Below are 26,012 nucleotides of genomic sequence, written 5' to 3'. Positions count from 1 at the left end.
TAATCAATGATGATTGATGTGACACAAACTCATGCAGGCATGACCATAGTTGTACAGCGTGCTAACGCTACGGTATATTCCGTGGTAACGAGGACCGGCATTGACCCTTTTTGGTGTTTGTCCCACTTCTGACTCGCTACTACGTAGTATACTGTACTTGTGGATCGCTAGATAGCTGTCATTAGTGCATCACTGCGCCGGTGTTTTGCAGCACTACCGTTTTCCTGCTTCAAGCGCGCGCCTTCGAGCTTCGCGATTCGATCGGAGGTTTGGGTCACGTACCAACGCAAGGACAGTACAGAGTTTGTACGATAATACGAAAGATCGTAGATCTACGATTGGACACTGCATTTATCGGATCCGTCCGTACCCCGTCAAAAGAAAGTCAAAGCAACATTTGACAGTTTCTTGCTTTTGGTCAGTGTGATAGAGAGAAAAAGTGCGACGTCGTCCTGCATCTGCCTGAGTGACTGTGAGCGTAAATATAGAGCAAACCTCTCTTCAGAGTAAGCATGGCGGCTGCGTACCCTCCACCTCAGGCAGGTGGCCAGTCTGAATTCAAAACGAAAGTCGAGATTCGGATCAAATGTTCGGATTTGTTGGGAATGGACGTACTGTCCAAGTCGGATCCCCTTTGCCAAGTGGAATTGGAGAATGCGGGAAAGTACACAGAGGTATGATTTCTCAAGTGGCCATCGTGATCGCTTGTGTTTCACATGCATTTTCTACAAAGTACAATGAATGCGAATTTTCCTGAGTGAAATTATGTAATTTTTTTATCAGACAAAATGAAAATAGTCTCTGCGCAATTGAACACACACACACACACACACACACACACACACACACACACACACACACACACACCACACACACACACACACACACACACACACACACACACACACACACACACACAAAGATTTACCCTGATCACAAAGTATCCGAGCATTTCTGGGCAAGCAGTTTTGAAGGCCCTTTTTGGTAAGGGCCGGGTTCCACTGGCACTGCGGCTCCGCTGCTCGTCATCCGCGGCTTAAACGTCATCATTACCATAGTGACCGCGGCTCAAGCTGGAGCAGGACTCTTGATCAAAAACTGCGAGCCGCATTCGCGGCTCGACCAGTTTCCCGTACTTTGCATTGTTTTGTACACAACAGTTTTAAAATTCAAATTTTATTTCGTTGCGCAGGCCAGAACACGAGGGTTTTTTTATTTCACGCGCGCGCGCAGGCAGGTAAAACATCATCAAAAACCGTGGAGCATGACCGCGGTACCGCGAATGACGAGTGTCAGTGGAACCGCGCTGCTCCGCTGCATGCAGCCAAGTGCCGCGGAGCCACAGTGGACCCCGGCCCTTAGCCAAGCTGTTCTGATAAGTCCTTCTATCCACTTTGGATTAAATGCCCAAAAACTGTAATTTCACAAATTTTCGGTGTACTTTTATTTTCGGTACTTTTGGTGCGTCTGTTTCATACCTAAATTTTCAATACACCAAACAAACACTAACACACATAGTTCAATAGGGAACTGCTACTCCGTACCTAAATTTTCTGTTCACCTAACCTGGCCTTTGCCCTCATACCGAACATATTGAGCACCTACAATTTCTGAAATTAGAGTAGTGTCTCTATTTCAATGTATATTCTGATTCACGAGGGAAATGTGTATTCTGATTCATATTGCGGGGCCAGGACAATAGCTTTACAGCCCGTGTGTGAGTGCGTGCACGGGAAATAATATAATTATATGGCTGTTACGCGCCAGAACGGCACAGCCGTGAGTGCATGTATCAGAGGCGACACTGTCCGTGTCCACACTCGCAGGCGAGTTGTGCAGCATGTATTGCACACAGCAAGGGAATTGCACCTTCTAGTTGCAACGGTGTAGGCTATAAAAAGGATGGGTGGTGGTCGGGGATGCAGTGGCCCCGCACAGTTGACTTACTTCACGTTGCGCTGATCCGGAAAATTGCGGAAATGTTTCTGCGCCCAGTAGCGTCTGCACGACACGTTCGCCTCACTCTGAATGCAGACAATGTCTGAATGAGTGGTGAGGGCAATATCATGAAATACAGGCCACACACTCTGATTGGCTGTTCCCATGACGGCACACTTGTGACATGCACTACACCGTCCCCGTGAATCCCGCAGAATCAAGTTGAGTCTGCCGAATTCACAATGTCCCGCAGAATATTACGAAAAACTACATTCTGTGGAGACTCAGGTCATAATTCACAGCCAAACCAACCTGCTCATGACTTTCAAAGTCAACTTGAAGTGTATTTTTGGAGCTTTCATATTTTGGACCAGGATTTCAAATATTTTTTCATTTAAATTTATAGTAGGGCTGAAACGATCGTGGATTTTCACCTATCGATTACTCTTTAGCTTTAACGATCGATTTATCGATGATAACCGTTAGCAAATATTGTCCGAATATTGTGCAAAAATTACTCTGTTTCCAAAAGATAGGCCTTCATAATACCAAAAATTTGCATTAGTGACAGGGTAGCTCAGAAACATGACAGTTTAGAAGTCAATTTAACCTCAAAGTATGCACCATGCCCCTGGCAACTGCATACTCACAGTGGAAACAAATTCAAACTTCACAAAAACAAGGGTTTTCAGTAGCGGTGAAACGAATATTCGAACATTCGTTCGATTGATCACATTCGAATATTCTTTAAGTCGCATTCGAGTATTCGTGACGTCACTTCGAATGCAGTGCACGTTCATACGTGCACGCCAAACACAGTACAGTGCAGTGCGTACAGCCTGCCTGTGACTTTGTACTGCATGTTTGCACATGTATGTGCATACTGGACTGCCAATGTAGCAAACAACATGTATAAACTTCGAAGTAGCCTTATGTGGCAGTGCATTTTATGTGGCACTACTGTTTGTCATACCCAATAACAATGACAACATCCATCAAATGACTGAGAGGAGGTCATGTGATGTCATCTGTGTTACCAAAAGAATATTCGTTCGTTCGTTCGTTAAGCCAAAGAATATTCGACTACTAGGTTTTGACATTCGTTTCACCACTAGTTTTCAGTACTTTTGAACTCAAAATCCCTAACGAGTAATCTATAACGTAACGATTACTTGATTGATAAGGAATTATCGATCGCTTACCGAGTAATTGGTATAATCGTTTCAGCCCTAATTTATAGGGACAACAAATTTTGGTGCGGTTGGGGAGATTTTTCTGTTTTACACTCATTTTCCTTGCGGAACTGCCGCAGAAGAATGATTTGCAGAATTTCCGCAGAATCTACTGTTTTCTGCCTCAGAATTCTGCACGGTGGTCTATATTCTGCCGCGGAATTCACGGGGGTCAGAATACACTGGTTCACATGTATCAGTTCATGCAGTGACCCTGACACTCAAAAGAGCGATGAGACTCTATGTGTGTGTGCTATCCATATTCCATTGCAGTTCATTCATAAAAGATGATAATCTTGCTTTTGCCGGTTTGGGCCATAAACGTTCCAACTTTGAGTTTTTTTAAGGAATATTTTTTTCCAGTTCCCTATGGAATGCGCTTCCAATTATGATTATTCATGGTCAGTGTCTGGAACGTCTTACCAGAGGTGAAACATAATACTGTAGTGTCGCGTATAGGAGCATGACTCGAATAGAAGCCGATTTTTCGAAGCGCGCCATGACACAGAAGCATGATTTGAATAGAAGCCGCTCTGTGCAAAGACACGTGCAAGTACTTGCACGGTACATGCGTGGCAGTATACATTGCACAGTGTAGACTGATGAGGTTGACGTAGAAGCATGTTTTGAATAGAAGCATGGTTGGAACCCCGGCTTATACGGCCGTGAGCACCTGCACTTATACGCGACATTACGGTAATTAAATTCATAGGATTGGGAGAACGTCGAATTCAAAGGATCGGTCAGGAAAGTGAACTGCCTGAAAACAGAGAAAAAAATGCCAACTTCTCGACTTGACAAGTCAGTGTTTACCTATGTGTGCATACAGCATGGGCAGCAAGTACATGTATAGGCTACTCCACACAGTAGTGCCTTGCCACTGCTACAAGGGTTGGAGAGAAATTCGTGCTGGCGGTTGGGGCTGCATTTGCATCCTGTCTGATAGAAGTGTCTTCTTGCTGCTGCTGCTGTTGTTGCTGCTGCTGTGCTGCTGCTGCTGCTGTTGTTCGTGGTGTCCAGGTTGGCCGGACAGAGGCAATAAAGAACGAGTCCAACCCGGCGTTTGTCACCGCCATACCTATCGACTACTGCTTTGAGGAGCTGCAGCACCTACGCTTCACCGTTTGGGACATCGATGACAGTAGCAAGCCGCTAGCTGATGGCGGAGCGCAGGCTATTGGAGCTGCAGAGGTCAACCTCGGACAGGTTAGTACTACGGGAATGTGCTGGAGATAAGGACTAGTCTCTTGTGATGGTGGTAGTGCTGTTACCCGTAGTGTGGCAATAGTGAGTTTCTGCTACACGGACTACGTACCAAACTCCGTGTCAACTGCAGTGATTAACAGTTACTAGTACTGTGAAGTGTGACACGGATTTTTCGTACGTTGCGCCGGTTCTGCTGTGCGTAGCATGCTCGCACTCACCACCACATGTACTCTGTGCGATCAGTTTTCACACCGAGACCAGTCCGTGTGAAGCGCGCTTGGCACGGAAAACGGCATGAAAAAATCCGTGTGAAACTTGATCCCGTACCGCTGCAACGTTTTCCATACGTACTTTGGTACGTTTTACCGTGTGGCAGAAACTCACTAATTACCGTTGCCTGTGCTACATCAACTGAATAAGTCTCGTAGGCCGTCTTCTGTCAGTGCTAGTCCGGTTAGGGGTGGGAGTATAGCTTTTCATTCGCTTTACAACTCTCAGCATGACTTAAAATGTCATGCTGAGAGTTGTATTTTTTGTATTCATTACGTGAAGGTAGGGGAGGGAGGGGGAGGGTGGGGGCTATGATGAGGAATTACAAAAAAATATGCTTTTTAACGGCCGGCAATTTCCCGCTATGCGGTATCAAGATAACATAACTCCTCACATTGCACAACTCATCATACACTTTTGTTGGGCAGCTAGTAGTAGCATGCTTAAGCATTCTCTTCACTGCTTTTTTTTCTTGCTCTGTGTACAGATTGTTGCGAGCAAGTCGTTCAAGCAGGAGTTGAAGCATAAGGAGAAGAAGGCCGGATCGATTACTGTGAGTTAGGCTGGCCGTGACTACTCTCCTGTCACATACTGGTGTATGTCGTGGGTAGTTGTTTCAGTCGTTAACAAAATCACCAAATATTTGCCCGTTCTGTTTTGTTTGCTGACTGTGAAAATTGCAGATGGTTGCAGAAGAAGTGAGTCAGACATGTGAAGAGGTCCACATGACCTTCGCGGCATCTCATCTCGATAAGAAGGTTAGGGCACGTGTGTGTGTATGTGTGTGTGTGTGTGTGTTCGTGTGTGCGTCTGTGGTATGTGTGTATGCATATGTGTGTGTTACTCTTTTTCACACGCGCAATAGCATTCGCTCTACATCGACATTGTGTTGTACTGCAGTACAAGCAACATACAATTACATGATGTATATGCATCCGGTAGAGTCATGTGCCGAAGAACGTGGAGCCCAAGAACGTCTAGCCTGCAATGCTAAAAACGCCACAGCCTGAAGTTAAGAACGACGCTGTTGGTTTTCTGGCAGCCTTTGTGATACATGTGTATGTAATAGTGCATACGTATGATCCAGTACGAATGGTTTGTAAGAAAGTGCTATAAGAACGCAGACATATTGCTGAAAAATAAGAACGTCCGAGGGCTAACCCCTTGTAAAAATAAAACGTTTCTAGGACGCACGACTCGACTGTAGGAGATAAGAAGCTGCTTCTACCAATAATACCCAAGATCGAGTCACAAACACCCCTGCCACCACCCCTATTAGCATTCCTGTTAGCTTGTCCAACTCCTACATGTATAATGTAGTCTAGCGGCTCTTTGTTATGTGGAGCTCTAGCCTTTGCTATTGATCATATTTGTTAACAGTTCCTGCTGATGGGTTCCACTTTCACAGTTCCTCGATAGATGTTAGCATGAATTCTAACAGAGGAAATAAGTTTAAAAGATAGATCATAGAAGTCCATTCAACCAAGCATACTGATTGTTTTACTTCTTTCCGTTCCCCGTGTTTGCTGGCAGGACTTCTTTGGCAAGTCCGATCCTTACTTGGTGTTTTCGCGGCAAAACCCCGACGGCACTTTCACAGCAGTGCACAAGACAGAGGTGGTCAAGAACACGCTGGATCCTGACTGGCAGCCGCTCACCGTCCAGTCAAGAAGTCTGTGTAATGGCGATGACAATCGAGTTATTGAGGTACGCTCTTGTGTGTGCTCCGGCTGCCCGACTCGGGTGTGAGTGACATGCTGTGCTAATGGATCACTGGTCTAAAGTGACTTGTTTCCGTTTTCGTTGGCAAATGGTTGATCGGAGCTTCGAGAATGCTTTATGTTCAACCACTCTTTTATAATTGCTCTGAGGTCTCTCTCTCTTTCTCCCTGCCACATCATAATTTTGCACATTTTACTGTAATTTCTTTGACTTACGCGAATGCTACTTGCGAAAAGAAATACAAACCTGGTCATTACGTAAATGCTACTTCGAACTACTTCCAGTAAATTAAAGGAAACAGGAATTCGTCGGACTGGATGTTGTTGGTGTTGGGGTGGTAGAGTTGATATTCTGTCTGTTACTCTGTTGTTTGTTCTGCTTTCTGCGTATGTTGTGACTGTTGTTGTGTTTGTACTGGTACAATAATGTATGTTGCGTACGCTGTTGTCGCTTCTTTGCATTGTAGATTTCTTGTTTTGACTGGGACAACGACAGTGCAGATGACCTGATCGGCAGCTGTACAACAACGCTGGGTGCGCTGCGCACGGCGTCTTTACCATTGCACGTAAGTTATGAGTTTTAAACATTGTCTCCATAGCTGTTGCACTGTGGTAGAATGCCATCACAAGACACTGCTCAGCATACTGGGCATGGTAGCTGTTGCTTTGAATGTCATCAAATTACACTGCTTCATCAGTCTTTGCTTGAATGTACTCCTGCTGGGCAAGTTGCGTTTCCTTTTGAAAGTCGTTGCATTGAAATTCGCCTGCTTGCAACTCACTAGCCAAAGCTCTCCATTGAGAATCATGTAGTGGGGGTGGGGATGGGGTACTGGAACTTCATGCTGCACTGATATTCTATTTGTGCACCAGAAGATTTGCTGGTGTAGACGTGTTTCTGAACTGTATGCATGTGCTTGAGTGCTTTGTGTTCCGTATGGTGATATTCACAGCTCGACCTGAAGAACTCGAAAAAGGCAGCCAAGAAGAAGAACTACACCAACTCGGGCGTTCTTCATCTCCGTCACTTTGAGGTAGGCGGTTGTGTGTGCATGCGTGCTTGTGTGCGTTTGTACATGTGCGTTGGTCGTTCTCTCTCTCTCTCTCTCTCTCTCTCTCTCTCTCTCTCTCTCTCTCTCTCTCTCTCTTTCTCTTCACCTTCGGCAAGTTGTAGCACCTAGTTGTGCTCCCAGTTGTTGTTCTTGGGAGTCATTATTCTGTATCCATCATATTTTCCCACTTTGCGCATGTAGCTACGAATGACATTGGCTTATGACTGTATGTGTGTATGTGTATGTTTGTGTGCTTGTGGTTCAGGCTCTCCGCCTCTACTCGTTCTTGGACTACGTGTCAGCCGGTTGCGAAATCAATTTTGTTGTGAGTTATAATTCTGAAAGAGCATAACCTTTACCACACACCGGGTCTAGTGGAAATATCTCTCAAACACTGCGTTTACTCCAAAGATACATGAATGCTAACCTCTGCCATGCCAGAGCCATAGCACTGGGATGTCAGGTGGTCTGGCCAAATGGGATACAGTACTGGACCTGAAATGAACATTAGTGACCAAAACCCCCGTTTAGCACGAATTGGGTTGGTGGATGTTTTCGAAAATGCCCATGCCTAATGCTGTAATATCCAGTCCATGGTCCGGCCATGGGCTGGACCGGGTGTTTAATACGGCCCTGTATGTAGATCTGATCAGAGTTTTACTTTTGTTTCCCCCATTCTGCTCCAGTTTTCTGTGTTCTATAGCATAGCCCCTGTCCCACTTGTCCGGGAATGTTTTACTTCTGCTGATAGGAGTATGGGGTGTTTGTGATTCTTCTACCCTGCAGCTTTGCTTGGGCCTTCTTGTCGAGTTGTCTGCTAATGCCTGCGCATGCATGCGTGTGTGTTCTCTCTCGTGTTCTGATGTTCTCGTAGGTTGGTATTGACTTTACCGGTTCCAATGGCAACCCGTCGCAGCCAACGTCACTACATTACATCGCACCTAACCAGATGAACCAGTATATGCAGGCCTTGTGGGCCGTTGGCTCTATCTGCGAACAGTATGACGCGTAAGTTCACGGCCTGTTCTTACTTTCGTTGTCGTTAGTTTGTTGAGTTTGTCCTGCTGTCAGCATTGTTGAATGTTGGATATCCGTCTTCTCCGTGTTCTTATTGGAAATACTCATTTGTGTACTTTGTTTCCATGCAGTGATAAGCTATTCCCAGCATTTGGCTTTGGTGCTAAGATCCCTCCTAATCAGCAATTCTCAGATATCTTCCCGTTGACGTTCAACTATGAGAACCCCTATGTACAAGGTATGGGTGGCGCTGTTTGTGAGCTGTCGTATTCGAAGTTTGTCAGGTCTCTAGTTGTTGCTGATAGTACTGATTCTGGTTATCATCTCACTTTTTCTCTCTCTCTGTCTCTGTCTCTCTGTCTAACTCTCTCTCTCTCTCTCTCTCTCTCTCTCTCTCTCTCTCTCTCTCTCTCTCTCTCTCTCTCTCTCTCTCTCTCATGCGTGCATGCATGTGTGTGATTCATGCTACCAGCATGCCTAAACGACAACAGGTAAACTCTTCTCAAATTCAGAAGTTGAGAGCCTCTGTGTTGATGTCGTCCCCTGCAGGCATTCAGGGTGTACATCAGGCATATCAGCAATGCCTGCCACAGGTAGCACTGTGGGGCCCGACGAACGCTGCGCCAATCGTCACACGGGTAGCGGAGATGGCACGCGAGGCACAGAAGACATCACCAATCAAGGTACTGGCGTTGGCTAGGTACACCCTAGGACCCTGCGTATCTTTTCCCAGTCACTTGACCTTGGATTTACAGTGTGTCGGCTATATACTGTAGAAGCCATACATGTATATAGAACAAAGTGCCAATTCTAACGTATTAGCGAGGAGAAATCTGCCGTTAGCCCTTTGCTGCCCATTAAAGTGTATACGTTTTCGGCATACCCAGACCAGCAGGAAGAAAATTACTCATAGCTCCAACACGAAGCATATTGTCAAATGTAAACCTATATATTTCTGGAAGCAGTATATTCCTAGGAATCTAGCGAACTCGATTTGATCGACATGTCGCTTTTTCAATGCTCTGTCGAACCGATAGACGTGTGTCGGTTCAAGTATGCGTGGGCAGCAAAGGGTTAAAACAGAAATCGTTATACAGAAATCGATTCATATACTGTTGCTATTGAGCATTGAGAATGAGTGAGAATCGTTACCTTTGTTACACGTAAACTGGTCAATTTTAGGAATCGTATAGATGCGCCTCATTAGAATAATGGCTTTTGCAGTAGTACAGATTTTTATGTTCTCTGGAGGTACGTTACACAGCAGTGTCACGGTACTGTTGTGCTGTGCATGATATTCTGCTGTGCTAGTTCATGCACTCACTCATGTCACGGAATGTCTACATCTAGATTAGTAGTGCAGTGAATTTTCATTGTAGCGTACCTCCAGGTGATAAGAATCAGTACTTTATGGCCAAGATACTGTGTATCCAAGGTCAAATTGCTGGAAACGGATACCCGGGGTCCTCAAAAAAGTACTTTATATCCAATGCAAAGAAAAAGTTTGTTATATCCACGGTAGTTTATTCTGCACTGTTTCATTGCACGTGCTTCACCGTTAGAAACCTGCCTTTGTGCTTCACACATACGTGTGTGTGTGTGTCTTGTGTAGCGTTACTTTGTCCTACTGCTGCTGACTGACGGCGTGCTGACGGACATGGAGGCGACCAAGGAGGTCATTGTGGACTCGTCGGAGCTTCCGCTCAGTATCATCATCGTGGGCGTGGGCAATGCCGACTTCCACGACATGAACGTACTGGATGCGGACGATGGAAAGTAAGTGAGACCCGCGCAGTGCGTGTCACGCTTTGTGTTGTGTTGGCGTTTCCGGTGTCTTGCTCTGTTGCTGAACTGTGCCTACAGATTTCGGACAGCAACAGTCGATCTGCTTTCAGAACTGATTACTGTTTGGCCTTATGTGTACCACAAAGTTAAATAACCCTATTGTTGTTAGAACTCAAATCGTGATCCACGGAATTATTAAATCATCTAAATGTGAAAACATGGTGAACAGTGTGGCACAAGTTGTGCGCTAGAGTCCACCGACTAGACCAGATTTTTGAACAGTCAGACGTGCACAATCTAGCACGAAACCGACAAGGCTCAATGAGGATGTTACTTTTCTCATATCTCTCACGACCCCTACTTATCTATCTGACGTGGTTGGCTAACCTAACACCCACTCTCTTGACATTGGCCGGTGTTCCCACTGAGCCTTGGCTTGAGGTGTTGCAATAAATAAATAAATACCGTGCCCTTGCTCAGTGCTGTGTGTGTTGTGTGTGCGTGTCCATGCAGACTGCGCTCGCGCCTGGCGGTTGCCACTCGCGATATCGTCCAGTTCGTTCCCTTCAGAGACTTTGCAAAGGTGAGTACCAGCAGCCACTTGTTACTGTGCGTGAGCACCTCCGTGCATTCTTGCGTGCTCGCGTGTTCTCGGCGGTGAAAGTATCTTTTGATTTGCGACATTCTTGCTTTGCTGTGTTGCCAAATGCCCATACTTGTCCGTTTTGGCGGGGGGGGGGGAGGGGGGCAGTTGTTTTTGTCTGCTGGCGTCATCGTTTGCCATCTTTTGGCCAGAAATAGCGTATGGTGCCGGGTATTGCGGGACTAATTACTTCGAAGTACTTCCGTCAACTTGGAAACGCATCTGCGATGTTAACTGTACATGTGAAATCTAACAATAAACACCCTAGAGAACTGTGTCGCATTGCCACGAATAATGCTGGCTGTACGTTTCTTTCCCTGCTCTTGCATGCAGAGCTCACCAGCTCACTTGGCCAAGGCAGTTCTGGCCGAGGTCCCTCAGCAACTGGTCGAGTACATGCGCAAGAAGAAGCAGAAGCCGGTCGGTATGTGAGAATGCCGTCGCGTGCGCTCACGGAGTCGTGGTGACCGGTGTGTGTGTTTGTGTGTGCCGTGTGTTCATGGCACATCGCTACGCACGCACGTACGCACACTTGCATCGCAATCGCTGGCAGCGCGCACTCGCGGCACGAGGCAGGGTGATGATTCCCTTCTCTCGTGTCGGGGCACAGACATTGCTGCAGGGGCTGTCGATGTCTCTGGCACTGAATTAGGAGTGATAGGTTTGTATTTTGTAGAATTAAGCGCATGGCTCCATGTCAGCTCTGCCAGCCAATACAGGCTGACTGTTGCCAGCAATTTATGTAGTTAATAGGGTGTGTATTTTGATACTGCGAAACTGTACTTTCTTGTCGAATTTATAGCGGTTGACAGAACTTTTCCGTTCCTCTTGTTTTTGTCATGGCGCACGTGCTGATCATCATTTTGGTTCGGAATCTTTTCAATTCGGTACCGAACACCTGGCACACGCTTTACTTGTCACCCACCATCCCTCCCTCTCCTACTCACATCCTATCGAACACTCTTGACCTTATATCACATGGTGCGGGATGTTGATGCATTCGCGTAGCATCCAACTGGGTGAGCGTGGCAGGTACAGACGCGGGATCTCCCGGATTTCCGACTTCTAATTTCTTGATTCTCTCTCTCTCTCTTTCTCTCTCTCTCTCTCTCCCTCTCTCTCTCTCTCTCTCTCTCTCTCTCTCTCTCTCTCTCTCTCTCTCTCTCTCTCTCTCTCTCTCTCTCTCTCTCTCTCTCTCCCTCTCTCCCGTAGGCACTCGTTCGCTTTAGCTTTTCTTGTCCTCCTGTACATTCATTGTTGTACATTCGTTGTGGTGTTTGTATTATCGCTCCTTATCCTTCGCCATTGTAATTTATTGTAATTTTCTAGTGCATACATAACATACGTGCATGGCCGTGTTGCTTTCTTGATCTAGTCATGACTCTCTCTCTCTCTCTCTCGGCCCTTCTTCTCTCCTTTTAGGCAAATTCTTCTCTCTTTTTCGGTGTTGAGATTTTCACAACTCTGACCATTACCAAACACGCACATACGAGTACAGTGCTGGCGTGGTGCATTGAACACTAAACGCATTCTACGGGCTGGTTTAATAGATGCAGAGTTTCTCATCTCAGCAGGAAATCGTGATGCGTTCGCGAGATGGTTTTCGTTGCACAACAAGGAGTCGACTTTCAGCTGGTATGCGACCACACATTTCATCCCAGGATGGGTCGTGCCGTACACGTGCATGGTCACAGAAAGTTAGTTATTTGCATGGGAGTCTTGACTCAGTCTTCTTTATGTCTAGAGCTTGACACGACCAAAATAGTGGAGTTTGCATGCATGCACAGTCGACTCCACTTATAACGAAGTCACATATAGCGAATTTCGGTGGTGAGAAATGCACTCGAATTTCCCGTCGACGCCTTCCTGATACGGAGATTTGGCACTGCACCTGCGGAATATACTACATGTACTATGATTTTGCAAAACGAATAGAACTTTTACCGTGCGAATTAATGGTGTATTGAAGTACCGTAAAAGTCCGTAAATAAGTACCTGCCCGAAATAAATACCCCCTTCATTCTTTTGACTCGGTCCGTTGAAGTCAAGTCAAGCCCGATAAACATACTGCCCGAAATAAGGACCAGTATTGTGCGCACACGCAGCGTGTAGCATGTACATCAAAATGACTTCTCCACTACACACAAGTCAGGTCCGAAAAGTTAGTTCGTGCCCGAAAGTTAGTACACTAAATTCGAAAGTAAGTACGTACTTATTTACGGACGTTTACGGTATAGGTGAGGAGCAGGACGTTGGGTCTATTCCCTGGTGCAGAGCTGAACAGTCAGTCTGGTTGGTGTGCTCTTGATCTCATCAAGTCTGGCCACGGTCATCACCGTGCACTAAAGGCAAAGCGACTTGACCGCCAAGGTTGCTGCAACGTCACCCAGTCAGAGTCTGACCAAGATACTTCGAAGTAGCAAACTGTGATCACTGGGCTCGGACAATAAAAATGTCACTCGTACTTCCTAAATTCCAGATTCTCTCTCGTCCGAACTAAATCATAATAATTATACTGGTAAAAAACTAACATCTGATGGGAGGAAGATTCATTAGTGACGAGTACAGCATGGTGTCCTTTGTCATTACGATCAACACCAATACCAATACTCATGAAGCCAGGGGGGGGGGGGGGGTAGAAACAAGACCGGAATGATGCTAGAAAGTTGAAAACATTTTCATAGGGAGCCAGCAGGCGCTTTACCGATGTAGGAAAGAAATACTCCGCCAGTCTGGTATTTTTAATGTCAATTCATGCGTCTTTGTAATGTGGCGGACCGTACTGCGCTGTTGCTCATACACGGGACAACAGCCAAGAGTGAGCGAGCAGCATGGTGTGGCCGGAGATAAGGATTGCCGAGCTAGTCTTGTGGGAGGGAACGGCCTAATGCACCTTCTTGCGTCTCAGCGACTGCTTCTGCTTCTGCTTCGTGCTGGCAGAATCTGCAACAAAAATGCAACACAACAAATCATCAAGTCTCTGTGTAAGGGAAGGAATGGAGTTGTGCTTGGTGTTTGAACACACACACACACACACACACACACACACACACACACACACACACACACACACACACACACACACACACACACACTACTACTACTACTACTACTACTACTACTACTACTACTACTACTACTACTACTACTATAGCATGACTGCCCATTGGGCAATGTCACCCCCGGAGGGGGCCAGAGTTTGGAGGGCACACACACACACACACAGCGTCAGCAGGCAGGGGTGGAGAAACTCCTGTTGCACAAAGCATTTACGTACATGTAGCAGTGCCAAGACAGTTCAAGAGCGCTGCAAAAGCAAGCCAGAATGACTGAACATGCGCACTCGCATACCCCCACTGCGTGACCCACAGCACTACAGAGGTATGCCAAACTGAGCCAAATGTATAGTAAGGTCAAGCATGGCTCACGGTGCCCATACATTACACTACAGACAAAGTGCACACGTATATCATACAGTGCTGCTCAATGAAATCCAGTCACAGAGTCACTCGAGTACACGCCGGGCGTAGCACGGCCATAGACCTGCGAACACTGGGCTGCGAAATGGTGGAAGGCGCACACTTGAGTGACTCGACTGGATTTCATTGAGCAGCAGCATTATATTGTATGCTAGCGGTATGTCGTAGCGAGTAAGCGTTCACTGACCTGGACTACTAGTACTACCCCAGACCAGTGCGTTGAGCTTGCGGCCGGCGTAGAAGATGGCAAACACCAGCGAGAACATGGCGACGAAGAAGACGCCGCGGACCACCGGTGACATGACGGTCATGAACGGATAGACCCAGAACCCGCCGTAGTGTGCGATGTAGAATACTCTGCATGCCGGCAGCGGCAGAGCAGCAACACACACACACACACACACACACACACACACACACATGCACACACACACATACATGCACACACGCATACACACACATGCACACGCACGCACACACATACACACACACACGCATGCATGTGTACAACAGCACACCACATAGTAGCATGTACACGCAAAGACAAAGAATTGAATTCAATTGCCATGGTGACCACCTGAAGCAAGTGCCCCGACGCTGTCTCCTGTTTTGCGATCAATCGACCATCAATAGGATGGCACCTCTAACACACGCTATGTCTCATAACACGGAGGTTCAGCAAGACGAATTTCACGTTCGTGTTCGCACTCCGATGAAAGTCGAACTCAGTGACGAAATTCGCGTAACTTAGGATGCGGATTAGCAAACGGAATTCACACTTGCATGGCGTTGACAGGTGGTGCATGTGTGCAGGTAGTACAATGTATTGACTTTTTAAAGGACTGTGCTGAAACGAATCCGCGATTCGTGTTTCACCTGCTTTTCCGAACGAAAAATACGAAAGTTCGAAATCCAGCTCGCGAACCGAAAGATTTTCGCGAACTAAACGCGAAATCCGTGATGCTAAACCGCCGTACTGAAAATGCTCACAGCATGCAATGCTCATACACGGAACCTGGAATCTACTTGAAGTCTGCCGCAAAGCACTTAACCAAATCCGGTGTACACGATGCTGCATTCATTTCATCTAGTTGGCAACATTAATTTTGTAAAGTAGCCAATGAGAGCGAGCGGAGAGCAATACGTTCTCGACACGGGCCCACTCGAAAGCATAGCTACTACGCCAGCCAGCCGGCCGAGAACAGACTTACATTGATGTGTAGGTAGCGCCGAACGCAGCCGTCACCGCCATGCCAACCTTCACACTGGGGTACTTGTGTCTGACAAGCAGCATCTCTATCATCACCCACACGCCAATGAACAAATGCTACACAAACAAAGACAAGCCAACGGAAACACAAGCAGCATCTCTAATTTTCTCTATCATCATCCACACGTCGACGAACAAATGCTACACAAGCAAAGACAAGCCAACGGAAACACAAGCAGCATCTCTATCATCATCCACACGCCGATGAACAAATGCTACACAAGCAAAGACAAGCCAAAGGAAACACCTTATCCAATATAATAATGACATTGCTATAGAATTGAACACCTGTATGGAGGTTAAAAGTGAATGATGTCAATGTGTTGAGTCACCGGAACTGCTTGGAACTGCTTGGAACTGCTTGGAACTGTTTACTAGTAAATGCTGTAGTCACGTAAGTAACATGTGTGTGGTATGCCTATCCGCCAATGCGTACAGCACACACTCAGTCTGATTATGTGTGTGGTATGCCTATCCGCCAATGCGTACAGCACACACTCAGTCTGATCATGTGTGTGGTATGCCTATCCGCCAGTGCGTACAGCACACACTCAGTCTGATCATGTGTGTGGTATGCCTATCCGCCAATGCGTACAGCACACACTCAGTCTGATCATGTTTGTGGTATGCTTATCAACCAGTGCGTACAGTACACACTCAGTCTGATCTCAACTTACGTCCAAGTAGTTGACGTAGAACGGAAGGTGCTCATCGAGTTTGGTCGGGAAAATCAGCTCACGATCGTAGATGTATATAGGCCAGAAGATGCATACGATAAACTGCAAGAACATACACACACACATACATACAAACGCACACACACGCACACACACACACACACACGCGCATGCGCGCACACACACACACACGCATGCACACACACACACACACACACACACACACACACACACATACGCGCGGACACATATACAACAAAGTATATACCTGAAACACTCACCCACTGGTACAGCTATATCCAGCTAGCTGTATCATCACTCATCAGTTATACGAGTGGCACACACTTCGACTGCTGGCACAACGTACGAAGCGAGCGGCTGGACACCACACACTATCCAAACTCCATCAACGCATGAACACAGGAGTGGCACTGCGCCATGCCAGTCCACTGCTCTAATGCATGCGCTAACCCTTCCTGTTGCTAGCATCGGACACTATGGGAAAGGATGACCTCACTCGATCACATTGCCCAGCAAAGCTCCACGCCGGTTTTGCACAGAACGAAATATTCAAAGTGAGTGGAATGCGTGGGACGAGCATCCACACGCAAACCTGATCCGCGATGAGCTCAATCTTACCGCGGAAATGTGGTATTACCAATCGGAATTTGATGTTGCCAAGTCAGCTTGGCAAACCTGCATGACAACTTGTTCCATTCGAGTCTAATCTGCTGAACTTGTTCCCTTCAAACATTTTCGCCTCATGGCGCATAGTCAGATGACGTATGTGCGAGGTTACCGAGGCAGCAGGCATGTGGCCCGCATGGGGCACGGGGGTACGTGCCCCCCCCCCCCCCCCCTAATCATTTCGACCTAGGTTCAGCATGCACATAATGACCATGATGACATGCACCAGCCATCCTACACATAAGTTATGGTGCGGATGAAGCGGCCGTGCACCCCCCCCCCCCCCCCAGAGGGAGACCAGTTACGCCCCTGGGCTGGGCCTATCAAGTATACACACCGCACTACCTTGGGCTACCGTTAGAAATCTTACCTCCGACAAAGGAAACGCTAGCGTGGCAAATACTACATCGACTATCTTCTGTAGGCCGCAGACCAGAGCCCGTGGGGCACGCAACAGTTGCGCAACGTCTCCTATGGTTGCCATGGCAAAGAAGCCTAATTGGATGTACTGCAACAACAATACGAAGATAGCAGACGGCTGGCAACTAGAAAAGACTGAGATAACACCAATAATTATAACATATACATAACCTTTTCGAATTCAATTGTAATAATATTATACGTCATACAGGGGCGTAGCACCCGCTACGACTGGTACGACCATGGCCGTACCACTTTTCGAAAAGTGTGGTCCGTCTGGAACGTGCAAAACCGTAATAAAAAAATCAGGATCCATCGATGCATACATAATAGGGGTGAAACGAGTATCTATTTTGACCAACCGATCACTCATTCATAATATTCGATCGAGTATCCGATTATTTCGAGTATTTTATCGAAATTCAAAAGCGCTAGATTTGTGAGTTCTCGACTAATTCGGAAGAAATTATCTGTGAACATAGAACAAAAGTCGCCAACGTCTTGTACAGAGTGTAAAGTAACGATTTTCACCAGTACTTTCATTATCTCAAAACAAAATGACTTTACTTGCCGTGGTGATCGCATCGTCCAAGTCATAAAATACTGACTCAAAGGCACGAATAATGCGTGCATACCAGTTGATGAGCAGTACAACAGGAGTTTTTGAAAAATAGAATGCCAGTACTAAAAAAAAAAAAAAAAAAAAAAAAAAAAAAAAAAAACGATCGAGTGCAAAATTTCGAATACTCGCTCGTTTGAGATTTTCGAACGAATACTCGAATATTCGAACTAATCGTTTCACCCCTAATACATAATGTATTCAATGCGCATCAGACTTTGACCATTTTCTAGACTCGTACTAGTAGATCTGTTATGCATCTGCAGTCGTACTGAGTACTGTACTCGACTCGACTGCACACTGCGCCTGAAGTGTGCCAGAAGTTCCCAGAACGCAGGATTTTGTGTCTTTTTTACAAAATTTTCCCGGGGGAGGTCCCCCGGACCCCCCTCCAACACGGCCTTCGGCCGCACCGACCTTTTAGGCTTTGGTCGTACCACTTCCAAAACCCCTCCTACGCCCCTGTCATAATTTCTCATAAAGCTAAAGATCGACTTACAACCGGTGTGTCTAGACAGGCTGCGAGACAGTCTCCAGCGCGGTATCAACGAAGTCCATCAGTGGATGACTACCTGGAGACTAAGACCTAATATCGCCAAGACTGAGATATTATTCCTGCCGAACTCAGAGCCAACCTATGCATTCACTCTTCCCGGATCCCTCACAGACCTCACAGTGGTAAAGCAACACAAACATCTTGGTTTGGTCATTGACTCAGACTTATCGTTTAGTAGACATGTCGACTATATCTGTAGCAAAGTCAGTAAAGCTGTTGGCTACCTCGTGTCTCGCTGCTCCCACCTACCGCTTGAATGCATTCGCCTTTTTTATCATTGCTATATTCTCCCAATTTTTCTCTATTGCTCAACCGCCTGGTCATCCCTACTAAGTAAATCGTTCATGAGTACCCTGGAAGTCCACAATAAGAGGATACTCAAAGTCCTTTTCCGCAAACCATCATACTTTCCTTCTGCCGAGCTGTATATGTTTAACACCCTCCCTATCTCTAGTCAAGCGGATCGAAAACTGTGTATTGTTGTTCATTCTATTCGTCTTGACAAAGCCCCGCCACACTTGCGTAAATATAACTGGTTTCTTCCCACTCGTCCTACGCGCAATCCCTGCACTTTACCTAAAGCCCGAACCTCAGCTTATACCAGATCTCCGTTTTTCGCTGCCTATTCTCTCTGGCTGGCCCTGCCTCTATCAGTAAAATCGTCTTGTACGCTAAAGGATTTCAAGGCCAACATGAAGCTCGTGTTCTAATAACTGCTAATTCTTCATCCAGATTTGTTTCTCTTTGCCTCCAGTAATGTGTAATATTTATTTATTTTTGCTTTGTTTTTGTTTACTGCCATGGCTGGCTACCGCCCCCTCCCTCCATATTGGCCTATATTCTCTGGCCACGGGAAGGTGAAATAAATAAATAAATAAATAAAAATGCGGTGCATTTTCCGTACACGTGGAACTAGTGTACAGTCCATTCAGAAAAAACGAACTTCTAGCTTTTGGCCATAAATGGGTCAAACGTTGAGTTTTTTTAGAATTTTTTTCTGCAATCCTCTATGGAATCCTCTTCCAATTATGTTTCTGAAGTTTTTTTCTCCAAAAAGCAAGCCATAACAAGAATAGGATTTCGGCCAGGTTTTGCCCCCAAAGCATTGAATTGGGAAAAACCATAAAAATCCAGGCCGTTTGACCCCGTCTGCAACAGTGCATTGTGCGATTCGAACCCCAGTTCAGGTACCCTTTTTGGACCCTTTTTCAAATTTCAACTGCACTGTGTACGATGAAATCACGAAAAATCGCCAAATACGGGAGCTCGCCAGAGCCAGAGCCCATCTTTTTATGAATGGACTGTAGTGAGCTGCAACTTTTCAAGCACTACATCATGTAGTATACAGTCCATTCATAAAAAGATGGGTCCTGGCTCTGGCGAGCTCCCGTATTTGGCGATTTTTCGTGATTTCATCGTACACAGTGCAGTGCTGCGAACTTTGAAATTTGAAAAAGGGTCCAAAAAGGGTGCCTGAACTGGGGTTCGAACCGCAGAATGCACTGTTGCAGGCGGGGTCAAACGGCCTGGATTTTGATGGTTTTTCTCAATTCAGTGCTTTTGGGGCAAAACCTGGCCGAAATCCTATTCTTGCTATGGCTTGCTTTTTGGACAAAAAAACTTCAGAAACATAATTGGAAGAGGATTCCATTATGGGATTGCAGAAAAAAATTCTAAAAAAACTCAACGTTTGACCCATTTATGGCCAAAAGCTAGAAGTTCATTTATTTCTGAATGGACTGTAGAGAATTAGTTTAGTGTCAAGTAAAGATTTCAGCCACTCACCATATTGATTTGTGTGAGATACTTGTACCGCTCTCCCATCCTATCGTATCCAGGAAATATCTTATTCTGCGCGGCCAAAGCACTGAGTCGCTGGTATTCCTCGACGCGCATAAACACGTACACGCCGGTCACGAACGAATGGAACAGGAGCACAAGCCATATTGGAGACTTGACGGATCGCTCTGCAGCCATGGCCCCAATCCGATCTAATAACTTCTAAGCTAGAGCTCAACCAGCAAACTGCAATAAAGAGACAACCTTTCGCTAAAACTGCTGAACGATAGCTGCTAAAATACTATTCTTTTCGTGACGGCCAAAGACACCCCACCCCAGCTTGCTCCGCGCGGATCTCGATACTCGAATGGGTCGGCTGCTTGCAGTTGCAGGTACGTAGATCTACTAGTAGTAGTTAGAAGTATTTTGTGCTCCAGTGCTGAGAGGGATCGAAGAAAAATAATCAGGCAGTGCAGCTCTTCAAGTTTTCATTCAAGAAAATAATGTACAGTAGACTGCACTTGCAGCAACTCTGTCCTTTGGCTTTGACACCAAAATAGAGATCCGAGCTACGTGTGAGCGTGGATGCTTTTCCCGGATCGGACGTAACATTTGCCGCCCCCCTACTATTAGTTCATTCTGTATACAATGTAGACAGGCATGGCATGGACAAAAGATTGGCAATCTTTCCCCCAAATGCAAGAGGCCCGGAGGGAGGCAAGACCACTTGTACATGTACATACGATGATACATTCGGAAGGTTGGCACGTGCGAAGTCAGCATACATCTACGTAGTGCATGCAGTTGGTGCAAGTACTACTAGTACTATCTAACATGTTTTTCGATTTTGACAGCATGTTACAAGGCGAGGACGCGTAGTGCTCCTGACTACAACCATAAACCGGTTGGCAGAGTCCCGGTCTTGCGACCATTTGAACCGTATTGGGAAAACCCAGGTTCGGACCCTCGTTACTCTACGGGTTGGTAGGATTTTTATAATTTTCGTTTTTTTGTGTTGTAGAAGTCGTCGTGTTGCCGCCGTAGTATTGTTCACGTTGCTGCCGCTGCAGGGATCACGTCTGGAAGGATGTGTGTAATTTCGCCTCCCACCATCCTAATGCCACGAAATGTGCTACATTATCGTGCCTGGCACAGAGGATCGAATCGCATTGCAGCACTAACCTGCTGAAAGACAAAGAGAGAGAAACTCTCCGCACTGAATTCCTTTCCAACGGCTACCCACTGGAGACCATCGAAGGGGTAATCCAACAGGTTCATCGCCGACACCGTCAACAGCAAGACCGACAACAACAACAACAACAACCGCAACAGCAACCTCAACAACAACAACAACAACAACACCAACAACAGCAGCAGCAGCAGCAGCAGCAGCAACAACAACAACAACAACAACAACAACAACAACAACAACAACAACAACAACAACAACAACAACAACAACAACAACAACAACAACAACATCAACCGAGACCGGCTTCCAGTTACACATACCGACCGCTCTCACTACCCTATGTCCGTGGGCTATCGGAGAAAATCAAAAGAAAAACGAAGAACGCACCATTCCGTATGGTTCACCGGCGATCGACCACCCTGAAGAACCTGCTCACAAAGAAAAAACCCCCGCCTCCATCCATCAAGGACCAATACGGTGTAGTGTATGCCCTGAACTGCGCCACCTGTGGAGCTGAGTACGTGGGAGAAACAGGAAGACGGTTAAAAAAACGAATGGAGGAGCACCAAAGAGACGTCCACAACAGGAAAGCAGACAATGGTGTGGCCAAACACGTCCTGGATACTGGACATGCAATTGATTGGGCAAATCCCGTCATCCTTCGCCGAATACCCCAACTTGCATTACGGAAGTACACAGAGGCATTCCTGATCAAAAGAAGACAGCCAAGTATGAACCTTGATGCTGGAGTAACGTACACATACGAATGGCTGTGACATTTTTAAGGAGAACACTCTTTGCCTGGCAGGCCCCTGACCAACACACACTCGCAACGATACACTCACCAACCGCACAAAAACCATATTCCCCATATGTCACGAAAATATAATTATAATTCACACATAATTCACATATAAATACATAAAACTACATATAACCTACATAATATAGTTACATATTTATAATATTCCCTATTTCTAGTACACGTTACACACACTTACATATAATTACATGATTAGGTAACATTGCCGTTGGTCCAGGTCATCCGTCATAATAATAACATAAATCAATGGCAATTACCCGTCCATAATTTTTCCACATAATTACATACAAATTTCTTACATTACGAGTATATAGCACTCAATCAAACCAACCCCCCCTGCCTTTTCTTCCTGTGTATTTTCCAACTGATCCAATTCCTTCCTCCTCCTTACGCAATCATACCACCTAATCCCAACTATTCAATTGCGTCACTATGTCGACTGGAAATTTCAACCTCCCAAAAAAATTAAAATTTTAATAAGATACCTCTTCCATAGACTGAAAATCAAAGTCTGAATAGAATCCGCAACAATTTCCACTTGCAGTTTCCTTCTCGCAGGGCTTCCCACGGCCACAGACAATAGGGGTAAATCTACCACTAGGACAGCTCACCACCCACATTTCCCCCTCCATAAGGACACTACTGATCAAATAATTGAACCAACAACCGAAGATTCCTCCATGTATAAGTATCAGTATCAGCACTATAGACGACTGCAACCACTCACAAGCAACAGTTAGTTACCAGCTCTGATCCATCTACAACCTTCTCTTCGACTCTTGTTTCCGAACAACACAGCGCTCAGCAGGCAGTACCACGCGAACAGATTACAGCATCCATTCACCTAGAGACTAGACAGTTACAATAGGGGCGCCAATATTTACTGCACTCTGCAGCTCTCGCTATACACAACAGGCACACTCGACCGCCGGCCGGATCGAGCCGTTTTCCTCGGACCGGAGATCATTTTCGATCTCCACCAAAATAAAATAATTAATCCACCACACACGGTTCACGTGGTAGATTCGTACTCGGACCTGACCACCGCAAACCCAGATCAACGGAGACCGCACAACACATCCAGAACAAGCGGTATGGACAACGCCCGGGTCAAATATTGACCCCAACGGCGGAGATGCAACGCACAATCGCGAAAGAAGCAAGTCCGCAAGTACGACTCACCATTGTCGGAACGACGAGGACGACAAACGCCCGGCGCCCCGGAGCACCACGCGCGCCAGCATCACCGCACGCAGATCTACGCGCGATCCCCGCGCACGACCTACGACACCACGCAAGATCGACGTCTCCAGAACACAACTCGCGAAGACAACAAGAAGCCATCACGTCGTGTCCGACTACACTCCACATATCTTCCTCAGCCTACGTTCACCTTCGACGTCGACGACCATCTTACCAGCTCCTCGGACAACCTGGAGAGATCTCCCGGTAAGTCCAAAGTCAACACGTGTGTCTCTCTCAGAGACCCGCCAGTGAGACTTCTCTTCTCCTTCGATACACCAATAACCGCCGTCCTGTCTGTGTGTTTTATAGCTCCGTCCACCTGACAGAAGACTCAGCCCACGCCACGAAGAACGTGATACAACACTAACCCCTTCATCAATAATTAATTAGTAAACAATTTCTCGTTCAACAAAGGATTAATACCGGAGAGCCCAAACCCCCTGGGGGGACGCACAATTAATTAACTACGAGTGAACCCAAGACGGTCCAGCGCAACAGCCGAGGTAAGCAATGCTGACTTCCGACATTTGATCCCCAAAAACCGGTGTACCTCACCTGAACAACATACTGGAAGCTGCACTGAACTTATGTTTCCATGTTACCAATTGCAACATTCCACAAATCATTCATAATTGAAGGAAAAGTAACCCTGAAGCTGATTCAAGAAATATAACTCTGTTTTATTTGTGGAATTCATGAGGTCCGTGAACAAGACTATTAGTATTACCAAGACCAACAGCCACAACGAGAACAACACTAAGGAGAACAACAACAACAACAACAACAACAACAACAACAACAACAACAACAACAACAACAACAACAACAACAATCAACGACAATTACAACGACAACAACTATTACAACAACATCAACGTCCATCAACACCCAGACCACAACACCAACGTGCAGACGGGGTGTTCCGACGTGGTGAAGGCCTACCCATGGCCTCGTCGGGACATCACCAACCTCGTCGGCAGCGAGCACCTTCTCACAACAGTCGTCATGGTGATGACTATGACTGTTACAGCTGACGAGCTGAGAGAAGGACGCCATGGCCATATGGGCAGAAGTAAGAAAAAGAACAAAAGAACAAAAGAAAAAAGAAATAAATCACAAATAATTTAATTACAGAGGAAGACAAGAAAATAACATCACAAATCCTTCCAGACGTGATCCCTGCAGCGGCAGCAACGTGAACAATACTACGGCGGCAACACGACGACTTCTACAACACAAAAAAACGAAAATTATAAAAATCCTACCAACCCGTAGAGTAACGAGGGTCCGAACCTGGGTTTTCCCAATACGGTTCAAATGGTCGCAAGACCGGGACTCTGCCAACCGGTTTATGGTTGTAGTCAGGAGCACTACGCGTCCTCGCCTTGTAACATGCTGTCAAAATCGAAAAACATGTTAACTACCAAGCAAGGCTTCTGTATATACTAGTACTATCTACTACTACAACTACCAGACTACGTACAGTCATGTAGATCTACCGTAACAATACATGCATGACATTGTACAGCCCTCTCGTTGTACATGTACCCCCACCGGTCACCGTCTCTAGGCCATCGGAGCCTGGGGTCACTTGGCACGTACATTGTGTGGGTGATCCTTCGGAGGGGGGGGGGGGGGGGGGCATGTACATTGTGCGGGTGATCCTTATACTGGCATTTTAATTTCCGGCCCAAGGGGGGTCCCCCGTCGGTTTCCGAGGAAGCCGTAACTTTTTTCGCACCAAACTATTTTTCCAGAGTCCATCTACTCACAAGAAGTCGTTTTGCACACCTTTTTGCCCATCCCTGTACAACTGAGTCCAGCTATGTCCGCGCAGAGTTAGGTGGACCCTTAACCCGGGTTCTACTCTAGCTGAGAACCATAGCCGGCGCCTAGCCTAGGCTAGGGAGTCGTAAAAGCTTTTATGACTATCTGCCTCTGATGAGAACAATACAATGAAAAGGCCCTCCCTCTGAATAATCCCCCCCCCCTTCCTCCCCCCCCCCCCCCCTGGTGATCAAACATATTGTGCAAGTATAAAAAGAGCTTTTTAAACAAGATGCACGTTATTTCTGACGCGAAAGTTCGTATTGTGCATGTCAGCGCTGCAGCGGATTATGTATGACAGCCTCTTGTTGTGTAATATGGGCAAAATAAACACAATGAATAGATGCACGTTATCTCTGAGCTGACGCGACGTGGAAGTTCAGCTCGCGTCATTTGGCTCGCGCGTCGAAAAACAACGCGAGTGACCTGCGGCTCACGTCGAAATTTGGAGTTTTACGCCAAATTTGACGTGAAATTGCGCGTCACGTCGGAAATAACGTGCATCTTAACCTCTCTAATGCATGGAAATGCAACATTGGCACAAAAAATTAAGAGTGTATCGCTTACATGTATG

General features: G+C 46.3%; 2 protein-coding genes across 2 annotated transcripts; one reads left to right on the top strand and one right to left on the bottom strand.

Moving 5' to 3' along the window:
- The first annotated feature begins 245 nt into the window (after nt 1-245).
- Nucleotides 246-12,349, top strand: LOC135810054 (copine-3-like). Its single transcript, XM_065323525.1, has 14 exons — nt 246-674; nt 4,191-4,376; nt 5,134-5,199; nt 5,330-5,404; nt 6,180-6,353; nt 6,835-6,933; nt 7,321-7,401; nt 7,685-7,744; nt 8,294-8,427; nt 8,568-8,674; nt 8,986-9,119; nt 10,049-10,212; nt 10,735-10,804; nt 11,198-12,349. Exons 1-14 carry the CDS (start codon nt 513-515, stop codon nt 11,294-11,296), a joined length of 1,611 nt encoding a protein of 536 aa, XP_065179597.1. The 5' UTR covers nt 246-512; the 3' UTR covers nt 11,297-12,349.
- Nucleotides 12,350-13,294: 945 nt separating this feature from the next.
- LOC135810065 (androgen-dependent TFPI-regulating protein-like) lies at nt 13,295-20,874 on the bottom strand. The gene is made up of 6 exons (XM_065323535.1): nt 20,358-20,874; nt 17,348-17,485; nt 16,291-16,392; nt 15,555-15,670; nt 14,531-14,700; nt 13,295-13,807 (listed from the first exon to the last, which is right to left on the bottom strand). Exons 1-6 carry the CDS (start codon nt 20,547-20,549, stop codon nt 13,749-13,751), a joined length of 777 nt encoding a protein of 258 aa, XP_065179607.1. The 5' UTR covers nt 20,550-20,874; the 3' UTR covers nt 13,295-13,748.
- Nucleotides 20,875-26,012: the final 5,138 nt, after the last annotated feature.

Source organism: Sycon ciliatum, chromosome 1 (genome assembly GCF_964019385.1).
Source record: "Sycon ciliatum chromosome 1, ocSycCili1.1, whole genome shotgun sequence".
Classification (NCBI taxonomy): Eukaryota; Metazoa; Porifera; class Calcarea; order Leucosolenida; family Sycettidae; genus Sycon; species Sycon ciliatum.
This window is presented reverse-complemented; position numbering and strand designations above follow the sequence as displayed.

Coding starts and splice junctions, on each gene's coding strand:
- LOC135810054 (XM_065323525.1), top strand. CDS start 513: ATGGCGGCTGCGTACCCTCCACCTCAGGCAGGTGGCCAGTCTGAATTC. Junction 5,405..6,179: donor CATCTCATCTCGATAAGAAG/GTTAGGGCACGT, acceptor GTTTGCTGGCAG/GACTTCTTTGGCAAGTCCGA. Junction 8,428..8,567: donor ATCTGCGAACAGTATGACGC/GTAAGTTCACGG, acceptor GTTTCCATGCAG/TGATAAGCTATTCCCAGCAT.
- LOC135810065 (XM_065323535.1), bottom strand. CDS start 20,549: ATGGCTGCAGAGCGATCCGTCAAGTCTCCAATATGGCTTGTGCTCCTG. Junction 17,486..20,357: donor ATCTCACACAAATCAATATG/GTGAGTGGCTGA, acceptor TTGTTGTTGCAG/TACATCCAATTAGGCTTCTT. Junction 14,701..15,554: donor GGCGCTACCTACACATCAAT/GTAAGTCTGTTC, acceptor GCCGGCATGCAG/AGTATTCTACATCGCACACT.